The 21,013-nt window shown below is 39.6% G+C and overlaps 2 protein-coding genes across 5 annotated transcripts; one reads left to right on the top strand and one right to left on the bottom strand.

Annotated features, from left to right (window-relative positions):
- Window positions 1-454: 454 nt before the first annotated feature.
- On the top strand, window positions 455-12,648 carry znf644a (zinc finger protein 644a). 4 transcript variants are annotated; one of them, XM_074650755.1, is made up of 6 exons: window positions 455-632; window positions 3,951-6,420; window positions 7,055-7,594; window positions 8,562-8,681; window positions 10,115-10,217; window positions 11,618-12,648. In XM_074650755.1, the coding sequence occupies exons 2-6, from the start codon at window positions 3,954-3,956 to the stop codon at window positions 11,811-11,813; spliced, it is 3,426 nt and encodes a 1,141-aa protein (XP_074506856.1). In that variant the 5' UTR covers window positions 455-632; window positions 3,951-3,953; the 3' UTR covers window positions 11,814-12,648. The 4 variants fall into 4 exon arrangements, with proteins under 4 accessions (XP_074506856.1, XP_074506855.1, XP_074506853.1 ...); XM_074650754.1 differs by having other exon boundaries at window positions 8,562-8,687; XM_074650752.1 differs by having other exon boundaries at window positions 460-632; window positions 7,055-7,648; window positions 8,562-8,687.
- A 432-nt stretch (window positions 12,649-13,080) lies between these two features.
- On the bottom strand, window positions 13,081-20,327 carry LOC141776908 (uncharacterized). The gene is made up of 11 exons (XM_074650756.1): window positions 20,123-20,327; window positions 19,186-19,301; window positions 18,226-18,322; window positions 17,350-17,812; window positions 17,088-17,160; window positions 15,836-15,902; window positions 14,792-14,939; window positions 14,557-14,617; window positions 14,336-14,466; window positions 14,123-14,212; window positions 13,081-13,298 (listed from the first exon to the last, which is right to left on the bottom strand). Exons 1-11 carry the CDS (start codon window positions 20,206-20,208, stop codon window positions 13,278-13,280), a joined length of 1,353 nt encoding a protein of 450 aa, XP_074506857.1. The 5' UTR covers window positions 20,209-20,327; the 3' UTR covers window positions 13,081-13,277.
- Window positions 20,328-21,013: the final 686 nt, after the last annotated feature.

The following is a 21,013-nucleotide window of genomic DNA, read 5'->3' as shown; positions in this document are numbered from 1 at the left end:
TACAGCAGCCTATGAATAACTGAACCGGCTAATCAACGGCTATGAAGGCAACAAAGACCTGTGAGAAGACAACCATGGGGGGAATACTAGTGGTATAACATCTCTCCTGTGTTTAGCACACAATTCTTGCCTTGTGCATCATTGACAAGTTTACATAGCAAATGTGTTATTTTAAAAATACACACCAAATAGTAATTTATTTTATCAATTAAAACGGACATTAACCGCCATCAACCTACAACACAAATCTGCTACTCAAAGGAGATGGTCATTAACTCAGGTTTTTTATGCCTCCTATCTGGAATGAACCATTACAAATCTTTCAGGGGGACCGACTCGTAACAATACGCGACGAATTTAAACAACGCGATAACTTGCGTGATTTTTTTTAACTATATCTGTTTTATATAATAGTGTCACAGTTAAACGTTATAATTATCGAATGTGTTTTTGTTTCGGTTACGGTAGAGACAGTTTTATGTATGGTTACCCCTTCACAAAAAAGATATGATCTGTCCCACACCAGAGCACCAACGGAAAATGGCGACTGTGAAATAGATGGAAGACGAAAGTAAGAAATTATTCAATGCAGCGTTCAAATCGAGCCCTGTCTCCATCTTCACCGCTCGGAGGTAACGTTTGTTCGTTTTTCCATCATTTTATTGATGTGTGTATAAGTGAGTAGCGAGGGGATGATTGTCATTAGCTGTAGTTGAAGCCTGAGGAATAGGTTTTGGTATGGTAACAGCCTTATGGAATAGGTCTGCAGCCCCAGCAAGCAGCATCCAACAACACAGCGTGATATAAACGCCAAAGAAATGCAATGATAGCCTCACGGGTAGATTGTATAGATGATCCACAATTTGCACTGTATGTTATGTACCTTTGGAAACATATCCCAACTACTGTGGGTTGGCATATAAACTGAACTACTGTGTTGAAAGTTTCAGCTCTGTACAAAATCCACAACCGCTCATCAAAAAGCCATTTATGAGGTGCATCTCTTTGCAGTTTCGATGCTGCTGTTTGTATATATTAACACCTCTCTGCTACAGGAGCATTCACTGTGTATAACACTTTTATTGCCCTTCAAATCCCCAAGACACTCTCACTCCTGCGACCTTGTAGTGTTATAAATGGCCACAATTAATCATCTCTAAGCAAAGTGTCAAGTATATATATTTATATCCAGCTGTATTTATTCAATGAATGCTGATTGAGTCTTGGAGCAAACTCTGGTGACATTGTAAGTAGCTAAACAGTTTACTTTTTTACATCAAACAAGCACATTTTAAACCGACAGCTACCTATTGCAAATTCTAGCTCGTAACATTATAGGTAACAATCAATATTGGACTGAATGTCACTGTTAAGCATGCTAGAAGTTGTAGTTTTCATCTTAACCAGATGGTTAAACATCTTAATCATCACTAGGGATGTCACGATACCAGAAATCTAGTAGTCGATACCAATACCAGTGAATTTCCACGATTCTCGATACCAATTCGATACCACGGTAAAAAAAACAACAACAACAATAAATCCCATGTAATTCAACACGCACTCTTTTATTAAAAATATTTGAACGTTACAAAAAACAGAGGCGTTTAGCCTTTAAGTAATAAATAAAAATAATTGACCCATTTTGTTTATTTTGGTGTATCAGCGGCATGCTATCAATCGATAGTCAGACGGCAGACGCTACATACTGACCGTGAACGCATCTGGTCTGTCAGCTCAGAGTAGTAGGAGCAGGAGGCGGAGGATTTATTGTCGAAGCGAAAAGCAACGACAATAAATGTCCGATCAATAGTCCAAAACCCAAGTATATTCAGTTTATTATCATATAAGACAAAGAAAAGCAGCAAATCCTCACAATTTTCTCAACGATTAGCCTTGAGGCCAATTTTACGTAGTGGCCAAACTGTGGAATTACAGCTTCCGTGTTCGTCACATAATGCCATTGGGCCCAAAAATTATTTTTCCATAAACTAACATTGGGAATAGGGATGTCCATAATTAACCGTTTAACCATTAACCGACATTAAGCATTTTCACCGATTGACGTTTGGTTAAAACGGTTAAAAGAAATGTTAATAATTAACTCAAAAGCTGAGCGGCTCACAGGAGCGGCTCCTCACTTTAAGGAGAAAAGCTGGTCCACCTTAACAGCCCACCTTAAGAGGCAGAGCCGGAGTTGTAGGATACAGGAAGTTGGCTCCGGTCTCTGGCTCGCTTGAGCCGAGCGGAGTTGTAGTTTCGTAGCATTTATTCAGCGACAAATAAACTGTAAACACACTGCTACACCTACGTTCACAGCTACAACGCCACCAACAACCTCACACTCCACGCCAACACACGCACACATGGTCTGTTGGAAACTCGCTAAAGTTACGCAGACTACATGTGCAGCGGTGAGCACGAAGCCTCCGGCAATGCTAGAGCTGCTAATGTAGCATAAATACACAGTGTTCGTTGGCCATTCGCTAAAGTTACGCCAGGCAGACAAAGTATCGTTACGCCGGGCAGACACACAGCTGACAACCTGCTAAACTAAACTAAATGTGCAGTGGAGACTTTTACTGGGAAAGTGGCTCGCGACACTACACGCAGCATCGTAGCTGCCAAGTTAACGCTCACGGACGGGTGAACTGGGACTTCCGTCAACGCATATCTGTTGTGCTCCTACAGCTGGTACGAGGCACAAATCTTGTCGGTTAACGGTTAATAATCGGTTAAGGAGGGTTGGTTATCGGTTAAGAACATTTTTCAAAATGAGCATCCCTACTTCAAATTACTTGTTTTGTCCGACCAACAGTCCAAAACCCAAATATATTCAGTTTACTATCATATAAGACAAAGAAAAGCAGCAAATCCTCACAATTTTCTCAACAATTAGCTTTGAGGCCAATTTTACATAGTGGCCAAACTATGCAATTACAACTTCCGTGTTCGTCACATGATGCCATTGGGCCCAAAAAATGACTTTTTCCCATAGACTAACATTCGGAAAGAGACCTCTGTATATCAGCAGATAATGTTTTCTTTAGGTAAAAATGCCCAGTACGAACACTTGAAAAGCCCATATTTAAATCATTAGGCCCTAAAAGTTGTAAAATGCACTAACCAACACTGTTAGCTCTGTCAGCACTGTTGCCATAGTTTCCGCTGTTAGCACCATTAGCTGCAAGCCGCAGGCTCAGGCGTCGCCATGTTGAGCGCCCTGCGGAGGCAATAAAAATGCTCCCAATTTAGCATGTTTTAAAGAAATGCTTAGCAATGTGCTCCTTGTCAAGTACCACTAGACACATTTTCGACAATCAAGGGGTTAAATGGTGAGCTGAAATACAAATTAATTCTTGTGCCGTAGGCATCTATAGCGGGACTAAACACAAGCCCCCAGGAAGAGCGCCAGGCTATGAAGCCAATTTTCGTAGTGGCCAAGCTGTGAAATTACAACCTCCAGGTCGGTCACGTGATGCCATTGGGCACAAAAATAGTTTTTCCCGTACACTTGCATTCGGAAAGAGACGTCTGTAAATCTGTGTGCAAAGTTGACATTTTGGCCTGTGGGAGGCAATAGAGGAAAGCTTATGGAGTGTCCAAAATCGGAAGACCATTAACACCATACGTTTATACAAATACACAAAACCTCACCACAAAATATAATAAGATGAGTCTATCGAGGTAAAATCCCATAGACACAAGGACATTACAGAGGCTGAAATTTTATTTAAAACAATTTTACCTTAAGAATACGGAGAGATCCATATCGGAAAGCAACAACCTTACCCAGATCAGTTATCTGTTATTGAGACAGACAGGCCTATGCTTAAAGTGATAAAAGTAAAAATGTAACCTTTGGGATGCTACAGTGATAACTGTGGATTTTGTAGTCAGGCGCTTGTGGTTGAGGGATATCTAAGAAGGCTTTACTTTTCTTTTTTCAGGTCATGGCAGCTGAAATGTCATGTCTGACAGGTGTTGATGAAGACGACAAAGATGCAGATCCCGAGATCAATGCCCTCACACTCCTACAAGAGCCAATGAGAATGGCACAAGAATCAGCCTCTTGCACCGATTCTTTCGGCAAGCCTTCTCTGAAACAAAACAGCGTCCTAGATGTTCTGTCAAACGCAGATATGTTGTCTCCAGTTGGACTGGGAAATGGACCTTCTTCGCATCAGGCTACACAAGCCCATGAACTCAACAGCAACCAAACTGAGAAAGAGGAGGCAAAGAGCATCACCCAACTAAAAACTGTGCAGGAAATTGACACTGCAGGAATTTGGGGTTTTGATGTAGACTCCCCTGAGAGCTCATTGGATAATTTTAGTAGTGCCAGTGACCTTCATTGGGACCCTCACAAAGAGTTTATGCAGTTTCTGTGGGAGAACCATGGTGATTCCCCTGGAGAGGAGTCTAAAGATGAAGTCCCTCCTGCCAACAGCCAAAGGAGAAGGAAACGGAAAATGGACATGGTTGTCATGGTGGATCCTTCAGAAGACCTTTACCCTGATCTGAGCCACAAGTCTTCTGAGGAATTGTCTGATACTGTAGACCAAGTAGACTCCATTCCTGTCAGAAAAGTCAGAAAGTCAAGGAAGTTCTCCCCGTCACAGTCGTCACCAACCGGGAATGTTCCCAATTATCCCAATGGAACTGTAAAGGCCATCAAGGAAATCCTTTACAATGCACCTGCAAGGAATTCACATGAGAACAGTATAGGTCATGGGCTTTCACCATTGAAGGGGAGGCTCACCATACATTCTAATTCAGAGGAGAAGCCATCATGTTACCCTTGCTCAAAATGTAAGCTCATTTTCAAGAAAGAGCATCATTTGCATCGTCATATGAAGTCTCACGTTGACTCTCCGAATATTTCGCCAAAGCCTTTTATATGCCGAGAATGTGGACAGTCCTTCCGGCAAAGTGGTTCACTTATTGAGCACATGTCCATCCACAAGGAGAAAACGATCAGAGGCATGAATGACAAGAAGAAAGAGGAGAAAAAGAAGCTTTTCTGCCCTCAGTGCCCATTTGTTACAGTCTGCCCGAACACATTTGTTCAACATGCGAAAACGCACGAGAAAGACAAGAGAAAGTTTAGATGTGACAAATGTAGCTTCAGGACTCTGAGTGAGAGTGATCTTAGGAGACATAACATTATGCAGCATACTGTTGTTACTCTTGGAAAGCAGATCCAGGATGATGATTCTGAGATCTTCTCCTGTAACATTTGTTCTTATAGAGCTTTTAGCAAAAATGTTTTTAAGAATCACCTTCTGCGGCGCCACCAACAAACTTTTGAGGAAAACGAAGCTGAACAGCGTATTGAGAAAAATGCACAACCACCTAAGGAGCAGCATGTGCCTACTAGTAAAACTCCTGTAGAAGATGCAGAGTTTACGTCTAAAATCTCTATAAAAGATCAAATATCTTCTACGAGAGCTTGTTCACTTAGTGAGTCCAATGACATTTCGGACTTATTCAAAAACAGCAAGAGAAGTCTCAAGTCTCAACTAACCGAATCAAAGCTCGACAAATCCATTAATGTTCTCCTGTCCCGACAAAGACATGGAAAGAAAAGTCCAGAACAGAGGAAGGAAAGCAATAATCACAGCACATCTGTTGAGGATGCCAAAGGTGACAAAGATGACTCTGATCAGTTGCCAGGACCATTGACTTGCGAGGTTGAAGATTCTGCTTTATCCCCAAACGGCCATAGGGTGACATACAATGCAGCCGAAATAGATCAGTCAACATTCAAAAAGTCACCATCTAAAAGGAAGATGTTCACCCCATATCGCAACACCTCTGACCAGGACTCATGCTTTATCTTACCAAAACCTCTGCCAAGTCCCAAGAAAATAAACCAAGAAGAAGATGAAGAAGAAGAAGAAGAAGAAGAAGAAGTGTCAGACTATGACGAAAAAGACATTTTCCAGTTTAGCGATTCAGATGGCAACACTAACCTTTTTGACGATGACATCAAGAAAGAAAAACAAAACATAATTTATACCTATAGCAGGAGAATGTCCATGAGGGGTGCTCTGCAGGCGTCTAAAAGGCTGTTTGAAAAAAAAAAGACTGAAGAGCAAGAGCAGACCGACCCTGAAATCAAAGAAGAATGCATAGAAACAGAAGTCTTTCAAGAAACCTTTGACCCCCACCAAATACCATTGATGGAAGACTTCGCAGAGGATTTGTCAGATTTGGAATCGGATCGCAAGAACTGTCCATACTGTCCTGCTGTCTTTGAGTCGGGTGTTGGATTGTCCAATCATGTCCGAGGGCATCTTCATAGGGTCGGACTGAGCTACAATGCACGCCATGTAGTGTCCCCTGAGCAGGTGGCTTCTCAAGACAGGAGGCCACGAATTCGAAGGAATATTAGAGCATACCGGAGATTGAAAAAAGGTAATTGCGTACTTATTACATGTTCTTCTATTAAAGGCAAACTATGCTTTATTACAACATGGCTTATATCTCTGTTACTCTGGTCATCAGTGCTATCTGTTATTATTGAGCATTAAACTTATCAAGTAATTGCTAAGATTTTGTTACGTGGCATCATTTCCAAAAATAGGTCCAATGGGGCAACAAACAACGATGGGTCAGACAATCATACAGGTTGTAAACAAACCCCAGATTAGTCTGATTTATATAGATGAAACTAACAGTTTACAGACTGACTTCTTAAGTCAACTATTACCTAATTTACTTAGCATAGGTGTGCACTATAAAATTGTACCTATTCTGGGAAAACTCAGCTTGTTAACAACCTGTATGATTGTATGTTGCCTCATTGGACCTCTTTTTAGCCATCTAGTCACGTCTGAGAGATCTCAGCAATTATTTTGGTGAGTTCAGTGTTCTCACGACCGATGGAACCGATGGACAGGCCAGTAAAAATAAAACCTCATGTTTTAAACTGGGTTTAAATTATAGTTTTCCGTTATATATACTTTACAAGGTTCACATTTATCATATTCTACTTATATTGCACAATGTTTATATTTCTGATTTTCTTTTTTGTTCTGTTTTTTTTCAGCGTTACAGGAGGAGTCAGAAACTGATACTGTGAAGAGCATTCACTCCTGTCCATTATGTGGGGACTCATTTGATAACAGGACTGGGCAGTCCAACCACATACGAGGCCACCTCAAAAAGCTTGGTAGAAGCTTTGCATCAAAGAGCAAATCCCCATTAGTTTTACTCCGGGAGTTGATGCGCGACAAGAAGGAGTTCCAGCGGGCAATTCAAATTCTCGGAAAGAGACGGAACCATTTCCAATACGGTGCTTCGCCAAAGCTGTCCGGTGTTGATCGTCTCACGCCGCCGCCCATTGGAATCCCAAGAAGTAATTCTGTTCTAAGCGTTTGCACTGATGCCAGACCACTGACGCCCACGTTTTCTTTAGTGGAAACGGAATCTGAAAAAGGGCGACTAGAGACTAAAGTGGATGTTAAAAATTCACTCTCGGGCACGACTGCCTTGATAGGAATTCTGAAGAAGAGGAAGTGTCAGGAAGACGGCAGATTAAAGGGGTCCTCTCTAATGTCAAGGAACATGTCCGCAGTTTGTTCAAACGGCGAGCACAGTTCAGGATCAAGATTTGCATCTTCACTGCCAAACTCAATGTGCGGTAAGTAACTTCCCCTTTGTAGTAACCAGTAGGTTAGACTGGAAGTGGAATTCTCCTGAAGTGTATTGATTAATTTAGTACAATTTGTAAGAATCTTGTCCTCTTGATATTATTTTTTTGTGAAAACTTTATGTTGAATACCTCTGATATGATAACAGCTAATGTAATAGCAGCTTACTACACAAAATGTATTTAAGTTGAATCAAGAAAACTATTACTATATGTATTTTAGTTTTTCAACTTTTGTGTACTTCAATTTTACTTTTTGAATATGTCAACATAGTTTATGTTGATTCAATTATCTATGATAAGACAATATCGGCTCACCAATATATCGGTCTGGCTCTATTATTATGTTTGTCAGATTGACAGATTATAGACTAGGTTATAAAAAGTAAAAAATTAAGATTAGACAAGTATATGACCTCACCTGTACATAAAAAAGCCAAACATCTACTAAAAATGTCCTGCCTCAGCTTGCAAGAGGTAAACAAAACTTGTTAATCTATAGCAGCTGTTTTGAAACAGATATCTGAGTACTGATCATCAGATTTTGTGTTGTTAAAGTGAGGTGTCATCAGCATAAAGGCATAGAATGACATTGCCATTATGTAGCCAAAACTGATTGGCATGTTGCACATAAAAATGCAGAACAATATCATTATTTTTGTCTTGTCTCTTAACCTAGTAGTTATTATCCATACGCAGTTTGCAAGATGGAACACAGAACACGTTTCAATACATTTCTTAATCTTACACTGTGGTACTTTTATGAATGATAAACTTGCCACACAAAGGGAAGGAAGGACCTGTTGTTATTAAGTCCTACAACTCAACACCACTAACAAATATCGATGACCATATTTATGTTTTCACTTATTTGTTTGTCTTCGTATTTTTTGTCTTTTTACAGAGAAAGGTGAATTCAACAGGAAGGTGTGCGTCCATTGCAATGCAACTTTCCACAGTGGAGTTAGCTTGTCTAATCACCTCCGGGCATATACAAAACGAAAAAGGAATGCCGTACTTGAAGGTACCAGTAAGTGTCATCAGCTTAACAGTTTAAGTTGAAAACAGAAAGAAAACATCCCCTCCAAGAGCATAGTAGCAGTCTGGGGTATACGTTCTCCACAAGCAGTGTTTTGATCAATCCATTGGTTTTAGTGAGTTAAATCACATTTATTTCTAAGGCTAACACGTTTTCGTTTTCGCATAAAAGGGAGACCTTTAAAAACAATGAAGCAGACACCCACGTCGAGCATAAAACCACCGGCAGGAATATGTACCACATTTCTATGACTTTTTACAAAAAAAATGTATGGCATACTATACTATGATTTTTGTTGTCGCCATGTTAGTGCCATGAATATCATTGCTCCAAAAATAAATTAATGCATATTCCAAATTAATTAAGAATACAGTATCAACATATATTTTTTATGGATGCATGGTTCATCAGAGCAGACCAACAGCAGTATCAAAGCAATCCTGAATTTTTATTGTAGCAAAGGCACATTCACATATGAAGAGTAAATTCACACAACTTCCAGGTTTAAGTTGTTATTCAGAAAGTTGCAAATTTTCATATATCGTCCTCTGAAACACTGATATTTTATTTCCAGCTCAAAACACTGAAAAATTATATTTATTTATGGGAAAAGGTAAACAGCATTGTGTCTTTACAAAAATAATGCCCTAGCTACTCAGGACAGTTTTCATGACTTTTCATCACCATTCATTGCATTCTCAAGAAACAAAGAAGGCTTTTCAGCCATTACCTCATTTGCTTGATCATCTGACCAAAAACTATTGATCTGATCAGGCTGCTGGAGGTAAATTCGGCCTACCCAATTGAGTAACCTGGTCATTGTTTCTGTTTTTGACAAATGAAATCCATTGACCTCCACACTGTATAGGTATGGCAGCAGAAACCTCAAGACTGATACCTCAAAACCTCTGCAGATGTAGCCAACATTGTCTGTGAGGCCAGATACCACAAGAGGTTGTGACGTCCAAATCATAGTTATAATTAGTGTACCAGTGGTTATTTGTGTCCTCCCCAAGGTAAGGATCCAGAAGGGCATCGGCAAGTGAGATATTGCAAAGATTTTAATTGTGGAGGTTGGCGGTTGCATCCGTGGGAGGAACAACCTCTTTGTGGCAGAAAGCCTTCAGGGCCTACTTTTCCTGCAGGCACAGATCATCACACTCAGCCAGACCATTCACCTCACTGTCACAAGGCCAAAACATGAGTATGAATAAAGCGAGGGCTAATAATGACCAGACATCCAAACTGACTGATTTACTGAACTAACAGAAAATGTAAAATTGTTGGAACATCACTTAACAACATCCAAACTTCCCAGTGGTTATCACAGACTTTGTGTCCATTTAAAATGTTAAATTAGCAAGGCTATGCTGTAATATCAAAGGTATTGCTGTAATAAAGTTAATTCTGTCTTTCAGCATTTGACTGTAAAGTGAGGAGGCAACGCTCACGGCCTGGCTCTAAGAAGAAGACACTGCCCTTACCACAGACTCCAGAGGAAATGTACAGACTCACCTGCAGGTAATGCTTGTATTTTGTTTATAATATACTCTTTTTAAATGGTGGATAATATTGCATCTGCAGTCCAACAGACTTCAACAGTGATTGTTGCCCTGGGCAACCAGATTTGGACCACCGTCAAATGTTTGTTGTGGTCTATTTGCTTCTGTTGCCAACCATTTTTCTTTTATTTATAAAACAAAAACTGCCTGGATGACGGAGAGACCTGTTGTCATGGCTGAATTCCCAAAAATGGTGAAACTGAGTGTGGAATCATATGTCACAAACAAGCATTGTGTATGATCACACAGATTGTTGTACCAAGTGGACAATGAACAGCAAAGTTTGCTATATGAACACGGCACAACACTTGTGACAATAGTAGCAGCTCTCTTAATAATACAAGTATAATTTGATTTATACAGATTGATTAACAAAACATGTTAAATCTAAACCTAAGCAATGTGTTAAGGGAAATTCAGTTGGCCTATTTTCTACTCTCCCGTTCATGGTGCACCAATAGAAACATGGAATCATAACAATATGAAGTTAATCCAGTTCATTGTCCGTGTATTTCTGTTTTTTATTCTCTAACTGTAGAGACAAATGCCCAGATGGTCCAAAATTAGTTACTTGTAAATGCTGTCCTACAAATATCTGAGAGACTGCAGCTCTGCTATGTGAGGCTGTACTTATCACAGTGGTGTTTTGAGCTAAATGCTAACATGCTAATGTTTAGCTGGTGTGATGTTCACCAAGGCCTATGGAAAGGAGGCTGGATCACGGCAGACATGGGTCTTGGTGTATGGGGTATAACACATGCGCAATGTAACTGAAGCTGCGGTTGTGCGTTGCGATTGGCTCAATTTCAGTGAGGGCAGACCAGATTTTACTGCGCATGTGTTATACCCCCAGAGATATGCTGATGGGAATGTCATTAGTTTTGCAGGTATCTGATCATAAACCAAAGTATTAATTATTACAATTTGGACCTGATGGTGGCACTAGCTGAAACATTAAGGGATCACCAAAGTTATTACAATTAATCCTGAGGCAAGGCCTATTCAAAAAGGCTGGGACACAGTTTTGAGCTCTGGGGTACGACACATGCACAGTGTAATTGGAGCTGCGGTCGTGCGTTGCTACTGGCCCAATTTCAGCGAGTGCAGACCAGATTTTACTGCGCATGTGTTGTACCCCAAAGACACGACGCGTTGATGACGCGTGACATCTCCTTATTCCACCCTCTTTGTCCTGAGGGGGACACAACTGTCCATCTCATGGCATCCAATAATTTCAGTCTGGATCCAAGTGGTTTAACAACCGCCAGACCAATATTCCCACCCCTAGACACGCTACAAGCATGAGTCAAAACCACTGTGTGTTGGTATATTATTATCAATCTCTTCCTCTCTTTACAGGTTCTGTGACCTCGTCTTCCAGGGTCCCTTGTCGGTCCAGGAGGACTGGATTAAACATTTACAGAGACACATTATGAACACTAGTGTCCCTCATACCGGGCTAGGCATGGTAGAGGTCACCGCGCTGTCCACTGACCCCCCGACCCTCAAGACTGACCAAGACAGCTCTCTGACAGCCACACACGCTGCCTCGTGAAGCCACTGGGGACCTTTTTAGTTTTCACTGACCTGTATGTGTATGTACATTGGATGTTCTTTCACCTTTTTTTTTTTTTAAGTCAATGAAATACTGGCCAAAAGTACAATATTGCTCAATGGTGGAGATATTGTGCATGTTTGGACAGATGAAAATGTTAATTATTTTGGATATTGTTACCTTTTTTTCAGTTTTTACATGGTCCATTTTTTGGAAATACAATTCCAGATGAACAGACTGTTTTTCCTGTTTTATGCAGTAATGTAGTGTGGAATCCATTTCTAATGAAGACAACTTTTACCTCAGATTTATCATGGTTTGAGTCCGTTTTTGTCAACATTTGGGAGCACCCCTGTTCTGTATCAATATTCACATTTTTAAAAAAAAATACATAGAATCACGTTTCTTTTGTATTGCAACACGTTCAAATCCAAGCCCACAGTCTCTGTTTTCAGGCCACAGAGTTGGTGAGATCGACTGAAAACGACAGCACCTGAAAGCTCACGATAAACAGTTCCAGGAATCACACAAGTGGAAAAATGAGCTACTATACGAGAACAAAATGAAAAATGTCTGCAAACTTGTTATGCATAGAAAGTGTTTCATAGTATTTCAGTAACTGCATTGTTTCTAATACAAAATTAAAAACTGAAGGTGGCTAAGAAAAAAAGACACACTCTGCACAGCCAGTGCTGACAGTGCCCTTCATACATGTCACCTATATTTAATGTTTAAATATACTGTTTTGAGATAATTTAATTTTAAATGTACTATATCACACAGATACAATGCTTAAAACATTTGTGTTGTTCTAAATAAAAAAAACAAGAAATAAGTTGACTTTTTCAATCTTTTTTTTCACACAAATTATAAAAACATTTAATCTGTACATTTTTTAAATTACAAACTTTAGCTTCTTACGGTGAGCAAATGGTGATGACCTGGGAGTTCAGTAACTAATGTTAATTGTAATTTTTCCCAGCAGCCATTTTGACATGTGATAGCTGGGTAAACAGGTGTAATTAATAACATTAATTATAACCCTCTTTCATTTAGGCCCTGGTATTGTGCATGCTGGCTCACTGTAAGGGCTGTGACAGTAAATATAGTTAGACCATAATTTGTTCAATTCCACCTGTGTTTACCCTGCGATGACATGTCAAAAATGGCTGCTGTGAAAAGGGCCAATATGGACAAAATGTGAAATTGCAAACCATGTGTGAACAAAGATGCAAGAAAATCCATATTGTGTGACATCAATCAAACATTGATTCAAGATGCCTCCATTTATTCAGACAAATCCCGAATGACAAACTGTACACTCTCTTAGCAATATAACTGTACATTAGTGGTGTCACAGCATTCATGAGTGGATGTGATTGAGATTTTAAGTCCATAGTTCTCCATCTGAAACAAACAGCCTCCCAGCGCAAATAGTATTTTGGAGACTTTCAATGGTTTCCATCATTCAAATAGGCTGCCACCCTGAAAGAAAAGAAACGGTTGTTGAGCAAACATCTGTGGAGCTTGATGTAGTCCAAGTGCAGTCCATTTTAATACCTATTACCAGTAGCCTTGCTGGATACTATTTGCTAGTACTAGTAATTATATATAATGTACTAAGGCTGACAACAAATGTATTAATTAAGGTGCAATCAGTGATTCTAATTCAATATACTTTTTGTCAAATTCAGCAAATATCTTCTCAACGGTCCGTGTGTGTGTGTGCTGGAAAAAAATCATGTATTCATATGTAAATGGGAAAGAAAGTGGCTCGAACCTGATCTGTTAATGCTGTGATTGGCCTCAGGCACTTCTCCCCCATTTTATTTGTATTAGCAAATAGAGAAAATTGAAAACCGGTTTAATTTGAATTTCAAATTACTGACTTTGTGCCTTCAAATTAACAATTTGTGTCAAATAATACTAAATTGAGATCTAAAATTCCGTTGTTAGACAGTAGCAAATGAATGTTATAGATAGCATGTTGTGTTTAACAGTCAAAACCTAAAATATACCCATGTACTGTATCTTGGTCCAAAACCTAAATTAAACTGAATTGTATCCAAGCAGTCCCTAGTTTAAATGGCGTCTATACAAATGGAATGAAAGTGATAATGCTTCAGGCAATTCATTAAGTAATTCATGAAATATTACGTCAGAGAATTATCTACTACATTAACTAAGTATGAAGGTTCTTAATTGAAGGAAATATTTCTGAAGAAAGTTCCTCCCTGTTCTTTCTTCTAAACACATTTTTCCATGATGCCATTAGTTGTGTTTGAATACTTTTGAAATGTTCACTCTACCTTCAGGAAGTGTTCAAACTGAGGCTTCAGCTCCTTCATCATGATTTCTGCTTTGTCGAGGCAAGAACGTCTCTGCTGCACTTGAAACTCCTTCAGAAAATCAATCACCATCATCATAATCATCATCACTTGAACTCATCCCTTCTAGAGCCAAAGTTGAATTTACAAATAATGAAAAAAGATTAGAGTTACACCACATTACAGCAGTGTTACCTTTGTGTTGCAGAGGTGTTCCTGAGAGGTAATGTGAGTGTGCACCGAGGATGCAGATGTGGATACGAAGACACTGCATGCTGCACAGTGGAACATTTCAATCTTTGTCATGTGGTCATTTTCCTGCAGCGCTGACAAAATAAAGATCAGACTGTATTTAGGCTTTGTTTGTCTGGAACAGAAAATACTGTAATAAGACAGTGTATGTCAAAGTTATTTACCTTGGAGTGCACCATCCTCTATGGCTCGGCCGCACTGATGGCTTTTATAAAGCAGGACTTCCTATAGATATAAAAAAAACAACTTCTATCACCACCCAAACACACCAATGCACCAACATTTGTTTATGTTTCTGTTATATTTAGGTTGAAAACAAGAAACTGTTGGGAGGAAGTAGAACACTACTACTGCACAGATTAGGGATTCAACCCAGGAATCTATTGTATTATCTCTTACCTGTAGGAAGGCTATAACCAGGTCATCATAATTATTCTGCTGCTGGATGTGCTCCAGGGTGTCCCAGTGACTCTTGCTCTCCAAGTGATCCTCCAGCTCCCGACTATTGGCTAACTCAACGTCACAAAGATCACACATGATGGGGATCCTAAAAGAAAAATGTGAAAACGTTCAGTGTTGCAAAATATGAAGTATTGAACAGCTAAATGCAGACTTTTAAACAGCCTAAAGTCCTCATACAAGCTTAAAGTGACGACCGTTGTTGAGACCAAACTAACAACCAGAAGACTCTGAAATTATGAACAAAAGTTAATATAGAGGTTATAAAGCTGTATTCAAAACAAACTCCCATAGACCCACAAGGCCTTCGATCAGTTGTCAATCAGATCAACGGAGCTCTCACATCATCATAAGTGATGCTTGGTTGCAGAGTTAGTTGAATCTTTGTAATTACAGCAGCTAGCATTTGTAGGACCGAAACAAGGAGCTAGCAAAGATGTAAAGCAATTCGTATGAAATGTTATTAGTTTGCGCAACGACGTTCTCTCTCACCTTGGTCATTCACTTGGTGTTTATACTGTACCACACTGTTTATAACTGCAGTGGCGGACTATTTTAGTTACGACTAGACTGAGCTATTCAAGCAGCTTTGCACAAGACGTGGAGTTTATTCAATTTGGGGAATTAGATTAACATTTTATCTGATGACAGCTAATAACAACCAGCCTACCAGCATAAGAACATAGTTGAGTGGATTTCTTCTTCTTGGCAACATTCGTCCTGATTATCTCAGGACTTTAGTAACTTCAACTACAGCAACTTTCTTTGCAAACAAGCAGTGAAGTTTATCATCTTTCCATATGGATTGAGGCTCTACATTTGTGCCACAAGTTAATCCTGCATGATTTTAGCCAAACTATATCAGAAGACAATATGAAACATAATGTAAATGTAGACATGTGCGTCCTTGTTGCAATGGCCAGTGAGTGTGATGTTACATGTGGCATCTTTAAACCATGGGGCATCAGTTTCCTTGGTTCTTACTTGTCCATTATTATATTTCTGTTTCTGTTTCTTGGCACCTCTGTGGGAGGAGGGATTTGGTCCCGTCCTGAAGAACAACATCATACACAGAATCATTATTAGGTTCACGGAGGAAAATTAAGTACTGCTTTATTTATTCAAAAACGATTCTTGGGTTATGAAAAAATACTCTCAAGACACAGATTTAAAACATTTAATCCATGCAATCATGTTTCTCCTATATTTATATTTACTTATCCTATATTTACAGTTTTTCTCATTTGCTTTGGCTCAATTCTTGAATGAGAATTATTTTCAAGTTCAAATCTCTGGACAATTGCTTTTTTGTTCACAACAGATTTTAATTTTCTCATTCAGTCAAGCACATTGCATGTGTGTTTTTGGCACATGTGTGCAAAAGAGGAAGTACATTTTGTCTACAATTTGCACAATAACCACCTGCACATGGCTTGCTGATCAAAACTAAGGAGTGGACTCTCAGTGAAACATTCTTTCATCATTTGAGCAATCACATGCAAAATGATCCATTCAATTATCAAAATCTGTCAGACATAGGCTACATGTATATTCCATACATCTATGATGTTATGTAAGCGTTATGTAGGCTACTGTGTAGGCTACAATTTGTTGTTTTTTACTGAACTTTTTTCATTGTTTATGGTTCTTTTTTGCCATGGATGACATTTTGTGGCAAATTTTCTGTTCACTGTATATGACTTTATATGAAAGATTAAAGGTGAATTTTCTGTTTATAATACACGTAACACGTTGCTACACAAATACATTTACCGTAAACACAAATGTGCATATCCTGTTTCTGTGTATTGTACAGTATTGACTTTTCCCAAATGGGAATCTAAAAAGCTCAGTGTGATACGCAACAGCATTCAGCTAGACAAAACTGACATTGTGGTAGAGAACAGAAAGCAGTCAGTGTCGCCAAAAAAGGAGAACAAAACTGGGATTTGCATAAACTATCCATTTCCGAGGTTAACGGCTCACACGATGACAAAACAACTTTTCATTTTGGTGGCCAATTTACTGACACAATAACTAAGTTTTGAAGCATGAATGTTTTGGGTGAGTTACTACCTTTTGCAGACATGCAATAGAGTTGTGATGTCCAATAAAACAGTTGTGACAAATTACACTTACAGTTTAGAGAAAGTTAAGACTGTTTAAAAAAAAAAAATGAGCCAAAGCGATTGAGAAAAACTGTAATTTGAAATGGTGAGACATAACACCAATTTACCTGTTCCCACGTATTCCGACATATGTTGATAGTCCCGGTGTAACCTGGGTGGGGATAATCTAACAGTAGTCATCTACAGAGGAGAGAATGGACTCTAATTAGAACCATGTATCACAGTGTCATCACTGCAGATTAATAAAGTACAACAAACAGACTGTGTATCCTGTTGAAGTCTACAACTCAAGATTGAATATAACAGAACACAAACTGCATAAATGTTTGAATTCAGAAAACAAACATGTTTCAGTGTTATTGGTGATACCTCTCTCCTGTATTCTGAGACTATTATCCTCTCCTCCTCGTTGGTCCTCTGTCCTCCATAAGATGCGGGAAACTGTTGGGTGGAGGAGCCGTGAATGAGCCTGTCTGGGCTGCAGACCCGGTGGTCCAGAGGTTTACTTATGGAGTCATAATCCGGACGGTCAAGTGATTCAGTGTCGGGGCTGTAAGCCTGTTGTTCTGGCAGTCTCTGAGCTGGACTGAGATCTTGACTCTCGGTGGGTCTGGTTTCGGGGCTAAAGTCATGGCTGTCGAGGGGTAGGCTCACTGACTCAGAGTAGGATGAGGCCCAGCGGCGTTTTTTATTGCCGCCTCTACTGGCAGGCAAAGGCTGAAGTTCCAGGTTGTTATCCTGTTTGGGTGGGGATTGGTTGTGGTCTTCGGCCTGTAGGATCTCGTGCTCAGAGTCTGACGAGATAGGGTCGTAAGGATCATAAATCTCAACCCTGCGGGTGACAGGAGAGGGACTAGTGTGTTAGTGTATGTTAAATGCAATTTACTATTACATAGCTCATCTGTAAGGACATGATGACGTTAATCACTGAATGCTCATACACACTACAAATCTGCTAACAACCTACATGAACTGTTGGGGAAAACATTTTGGAACGAGATAAAACTAATAAGAGGCTGTGCACATTTAGTGAAATTTCACACTGCATCTTTCCTGCCACTTGCTCTTTTACCTGAAGGGGCCACCTGGAATAATACACAACGAGGTCACCTTTAGACAGCCCATATTTTAACATATGTTAGACTAGACAAAGATAAAGGCTCAAATGTGGGATGTCCTGGATTGTGACTACATGAGACGTCTCTCACTTTGTCAATACACTGTAGACATCACTGACTTGCTTACCTTTGTGAACTGCCGGCGCCTGTGTCCGTGTCCAGAGAGTCATCTTCTTCATCTAATGGTTTGAATGAAGACTTCCATTTATCAATAGAGGATTTAGCTGTGTAATACAAAAGGTAAATAGCAATGAAGATAGGGCTGTCCCGAATACCATTTTTTGGGCTTCGAAGCTGCGGTGAGAAATATTCAAAGGTATTCCAAGCTCCGCAGAGTGGCGCAGCAGGCTGACAAGTTCTTCTGTTTGTCTGTCTCCATCTCCCTAAATGGTTAGTTGTGATGTAGTAGTGAGTAGAAGTGCTCCACAGACAGACTCAGGAAATCCTTTGTCCCTCGAGCCATTAAACTGTACAACACCTCTCTAGGGAGGGGGGGGGGACAAAGGAGGACGGTCTGCAGGACAGATAAAAATGCACTATACTCATTTTTAACAGTCTCTTCTGCACTATATTAACTTTTTTAATAGTCGTGTATCACAGCTGTTACCCTGCACTATATTCAGTTTTAACAGTTCTCTTCATCTCCTTGTATTTTTATATCTGGTATATTTTTTTTGTACTTTGTACTACTAACTTTTTTACTGCCTTTTTACTAAAATGTTTTGCACTACGGAACTGTGATGCTGGAAACTTGAATTTCCCTCGGGATCAATTAAATTACTATCTATCTATCTGTCTATCTGTCTATCTATCTATCTATCTATCTATCTATCTATCCATCTATCTATCTATCTATCTATCTATCCATATATCCATCCATTTATCCATCTATCTATCTATCCATATATCCATATATCCATCTATCTATCTATCTATCTATCTATCTATCTATCCATCCATCTATCCTCCATTCATCTAAAGTAAGTTGAAGTAAATGAGTTTAGACATGCAAAACCACTGGTATGGCCTACAGTGTTAATAATGAGTGCCTGTTTTCTAGGTGTGCTTTAATGTCCACAGAAGTTACCTGAAGCTTTCTTGGCTGGTTGTGTGTTAACAGCAGTGTCAGGTGTCCTGTTTTTGGATTTGTCTGCTAGCTTCACTGGGATGTGTAGCATAGCTTCTTTGAAGTTCTGGGGTATCCTGTGTTTATCACAGATGAAAACATGAAACATGAGCAACACTACAGAGCAAAGAGAACACAACTAAACTGGGAAAACAAGTTCGGAAACTTGTGTTTGGTGGATTATTTCTCTGTTGTTACAATGCTAATGGTCATTGTATTTTACATGGTTGGAAAACCTGTTTATTTACCTTCACAATGATGTCCAACTTGTAAGGATCATGCATTTGTGGGATGAGCAGCACAGCTGATTATGAGGGGAGCGCCCAAGAAAGAATTGCCAAAATGCTCTGCCAATGGTAAACAGTGTATTCTCCTGTTGGTGTTGACTCTTGTTGTGAGTTGTTTGGTGGATGATTGAACTCTCTATCAGTAACAAGGAACAAACAAGACATATTGGCTATTTGACACTTTATTCATAGAGAGTTCAATCATCCAATCCACCAAACAACTCAAAACAAGAGTCAACACCAACAGGAGAACACACTGTTTACCATTGGCAGAGCATTTGGGCAATTCTTTCTTGGGTGCTCCCCTCATAATCAGCTGTGCTGCTCATCCCACAAATGCATGATCCTTACAAGTTGGACATCACTGTGAAGGTAAATAAACAGGCTTTCCAACCATGTAAAATACAATGACCATTAGCATTGTAACAACAGAGAAATAATCCATCAAACACAAGTTTCCAAACTTTCTTTTCCCAGTTTATAACAGCTCCTGAACATGAATGTAGCAGGGCAAAAAGGCAGAGTGGTGTTTTATCAATGCTAACATCAACAACAGGCTAGCAAACGTAGCTAGCTGGTTTAGCATGTTGTGCTACATTAGTTGTCGTTACCTTCCAGGAGGTGGTTGAATGTAAACTGGAGGAGCTCCTTTAACTACTGCTCGAGGTGTGAACGGAACATTATCCTGACGGTTCATTATGTGGTTGCTTTATAGGAACATAGAGAACATGTGTGTGTACGAGAAGTGAAGCTAGTTAACTATTCCTACCAACTGATGTTTATTAGATGCTGACACCTGCCAACAGATGGCAGCACAGTAAAGCACATGATGGACCTGCTGCTGGAGGGAGGTAGAGATAGAGAGATAGATAGGTGGATGGATGGATGGATGGATGATGGATGGATAGGTAGGTAGGTAGGTAGGTAGGTTGGTAGGTAGGTTGGTAGGTAGGTAGGAAGGTAACGACAACTAATGTAGCACAACATGCTAAACCAGCTAGCTACGTTTGTTAGCCTGTTGTTGATGTTAGCATTGATAAAACACCACTCTGCCTTTTTGTCCTGCTACATTCATGTTCAGGAGCTGTTATAAACTGGGAAAAGAAAGTTTGGAAACTTGTGTTTGATGGATTATTTCTCTGTTGTTACAATGCTAATGGTCATTGTATTTTACATGGTTGTAAAGCCTGTTTATTTACCTTCACAGTGATGTCCAACTTGTAAGGATCATGCATTTGTGGGATGAGCAGCACAGCTGATTATGAGGGGAGCACCCAAGAAAGAATTGCCAAAATGCTCTGCCAATGGTAAACAGTGTGTTCTCCTGTTGGTGTTGACTCTTGTTTTGAGTTGTTTGGTGGATTGGATGATTGAACTCTCTATGAATAAAGTGTCAAATAGCCAATATGTCTTGTTTGTTCCTTGTTACTGATAGAGTTCAATCATCCACCAAACAACTCACAACAAGAGTCAACACCAACAGGAGAATACACTGTTTACCA

Source organism: Sebastes fasciatus, chromosome 11 (assembly GCF_043250625.1).
Source record: "Sebastes fasciatus isolate fSebFas1 chromosome 11, fSebFas1.pri, whole genome shotgun sequence".
NCBI lineage: Eukaryota > Metazoa > Chordata > Actinopteri > Perciformes > Sebastidae > Sebastes > Sebastes fasciatus.
This window is presented reverse-complemented; position numbering and strand designations above follow the sequence as displayed.